This window comes from Numida meleagris, chromosome 2, assembly GCF_002078875.1.
Source record: "Numida meleagris isolate 19003 breed g44 Domestic line chromosome 2, NumMel1.0, whole genome shotgun sequence".
NCBI lineage: Eukaryota > Metazoa > Chordata > Aves > Galliformes > Numididae > Numida > Numida meleagris.
This window is the reverse complement of record NC_034410.1, coordinates 55,026,487-55,029,462: the sequence shown is the minus strand read 5'-3', so window position 1 is coordinate 55,029,462 and position 2,976 is coordinate 55,026,487. Positions and strand designations below refer to the sequence as shown.

General features: G+C 63.6%; 1 protein-coding gene across 1 annotated transcript; it reads right to left on the bottom strand.

Annotated features, from left to right (window-relative positions):
* LOC110394803 (outer dense fiber protein 3-like) lies at positions 14–2,474 on the bottom strand. The gene is given in 6 exon segments (XM_021388829.1): positions 14–127; positions 129–155; positions 308–429; positions 757–858; positions 1,263–1,463; positions 2,032–2,474. Coding segments are annotated over 6 exon segments (666 nt in total). The 5' UTR covers positions 2,138–2,474; the 3' UTR covers positions 14–19.

The following is a 2,976-nucleotide window of genomic DNA, read 5'->3' as shown; positions in this document are numbered from 1 at the left end:
AGCAGATGCCTTACCCGGCCTACGCTGTAGTCTGCCGGCCCGGGCTTCGCTGCTTTGGCCCCTCCAGGTTTTGGTCGGGCTCCCATGGTGTACGCGGGCGCCCTGGTTTTGTAGGCATCCACAGCAACCTTGGGTAATGCCGCGGGACCCGGAGTCTGAAAGAGAGTCATGGCCGCACGGGGCTGGGGTCACATTCAAGGCTCTCTCTTTCCCTGGAAAGGTGCAGCAGGCTTGGCAGCCGCCGTGGCACAGGGAGAGCAGCCCACATTCAGATGGTAACATGGAGAAGAGGAGCAGCAGAGCTCACCTTGGCAAGGTCCTCATCAAAGCGACCGCGCTGGCTCCTCCCTCTCATGGAGTAGCAGGGGCTGGCCGATGTGTAGGCTGTGTTGGGCCCCATCAGCCTGGGCAGCGTGTAGGTGCCAGGACCTGCAAGAGGAGCAGCAGAGAGTGAGTGCGCGAGGGGCTGGAGGAGACGAAAGCAGCAGAGGGGGGCAGCCTGCCCAGCCTGCTGGTGGGAGCCGGAGGGAGGCATCGCCGCTCTTCCGGTCCCTCCCCCTACTCTGGCACCGGGCGAGAGCCAGCAGCTCCAAGCCTGAGCAGCCGGCGCCGCTGCGGTCCGAGAGGAGGTGGTCCTCCAAGAAAGCCTGCAGCCCCAGCGCTGCGTCCTGCCGCGCAGGCTGTGCAGTAGGCCCGCTGCTGGTGCTGAGCAGCAGCCCGTCCCTGGAGGATGCTCAGGCTGAAGGGTCAGCGTACCTGGCGTGCGGTCGGTTTGGAAGGGCTCCCGCCGGAAGGCCATGGACTGCACCGGTGGGCACTTGAAGACGTGCCTGTTGGCTGCCTCGGTGCGGTAGTCACCTGGGGCAGAGGAGAAGAGGAAGAAAGGCGTCAAGTGCTGGTCTCCTTCTGCAGCCACAGGGACCATGTCCCGAGGAGGGGTTCTTCTGAAGAGCTGCAGAATTGCTGGAGGACCCAGGCAGCACGCGGGGACCCGTGCCCGTAGTGCCCCGCCGCTGCGTCCTGCTTTGCTGTCCCTCCTGCCAGCCCCCAGCTCCTTGTTCTCTCAGGTCTGGGGGGTCCTTGTGCCCTCGGCCCGTGGTGCTGGGCAGCTGTCCTTCTCCAAGGGTGTGTTTATCGCTGCTCAGAGTGCTTTGCGTTCTCTCACAAAAGACCTAGGGCTCCACCAGGGCGTGAGCTGCCGCAGGGCAAAAGCGCCGCGGGCTCGTCCTGTCTGGGTGAAGCGCTGCAGAAGTGGTACTCACTTGGTCCGGGGGTGACGGTGGTCTCTGTCTTGGGTCGTCCCCGGAGGTGGGCGCATGGAGCCACGTACTTCCCATTCCTGGTCATGGCGGGCTCCACAAAGTAGCAGGGACCTGGCCCGCAGCTCTCTGCCGCAGGCGGTTTGGTCCCTCTAAACGTGTATGCAGGGGCGCGGGCTTTGGTGGGGCTGTGGCCCACGTAACCTAGGAGGAAAAGCAGAGGAGAGCACACCTCCGTGCTGCTGCCTTTGGAACAGGCGCACTGAAGTGCCTGGCCCCCTGACATTCCCTTCCCGCATGACTTCTTCCTCCAAGACCAGCGCGGGCGAGCTGTGCGGGGCCTCGGAGTACAGAAGAGACAGTCCCTTAGTGCAAACGGCTGTGCGAGTGCCTGGCAAAGTCACCAGAAGAAGAGAGCGGAGTTTTGGCCAGCATGCTGCCTGTACCCAGCAGTTTCCCAAGGACTTCCCGCACCACCCGTGCAGGCACTCCACAGTGAGAGCCCCTAGCCCCTAGGGTTGATGGTTGTGCAAGGCCCCATAACGCCTCTCTCCAGCTGCAAAGCTGAGTCTGCGCTGGGCAGAAGCGGGCCCCTCTTTCCCTGGCTCACAAGGAGCAGCGCCAGCGGGATGGGCCTTCCTCGGCCAGGCCTGGCTCGCTGCTGCGCCAGAGAGCCGGGAGGCTCTGACAGAAAGGGGAAATGTTCGGGAGCTGCTCAGCGCCGCGATGTCCCCAGTGTGCCTCCCTGACGCCCTGGGCTTGGTCGCGGTACCTGTTGTCGCTGGGATGGCGTACTGCGGCCCGGGGCTGGGGAACTGGGCCGAGATGAGGCCGCGTGGGCGGTGAGGTCTCCAGGTCCCCACCCAGGCTCCGTCCATGCTGGTGGGTTTCTCCAAAGCCTAAAGGCAAGAGCACCGGAGTTACTGACGGGCTGCCCTGACAGAGGCCGCAGCTGAGCTTTGCTCCCTGCCCCCCGGGCGCCTTGGAGCCCAGAGGCGCAGGCAGGAGACGAGTCTCTCCTTTGCTCAGCCGCCAGCTGTCCGCCACGTGGCTTGCGGCCCCTGAGCGAGGAGAAGGGCCGGCAGCAATTTCTCCTGCTCACGGCCGTCCTGCCAGCCTCGTGCTGCATGCCCCTGGGGCACAGCGGAGCTAAGCCTGCATCCTGCAGCTGGGCCCCGCAGCCTGAAGCATGCCTGCTGTGCAGCAGGAGCTCTCCCTCACCTCTCTGAGCCTTGGAGGACGAGCGCAATGAGGCTGAGCTTGTCTGCTGCTGGGGCTGCTCTCGAGCACAGGGCACGGCGAGCGACTGCGGGCAGCGCAGCTCACAAATGAGGGGCCTGGAGCCAGCGGCCAGCTGTCCTTGGGGAGGGCCCGGCGTCGTCATGGGAATGCACTGTGACAGCACACAGGCTCCGGGTGATGTTATCTGTGCTGTGACATGCTGTGCTGGCCTGGAACCGCGCCCTCCAAGCCTTTTCGGCCTTGTGACCCAGTGGAAGACAACTGGGGTTGTACTGTTAATTATCAGCAAAGGACGTGGGGTTCCATGCAAGCAAATTAATGGCTGACAGTGTTTCCAGTATGAGCTGAATGTGAAGCCACAGGCTACAGAAGAAACAAACTGTGGTGGAAAACTGCTAGAAGGCAGCAGTACCGACCAGTACAGGTTTGCACGGCTCTGTATGACAGCTCTGTTACTGGGAATGAGGACATGTGC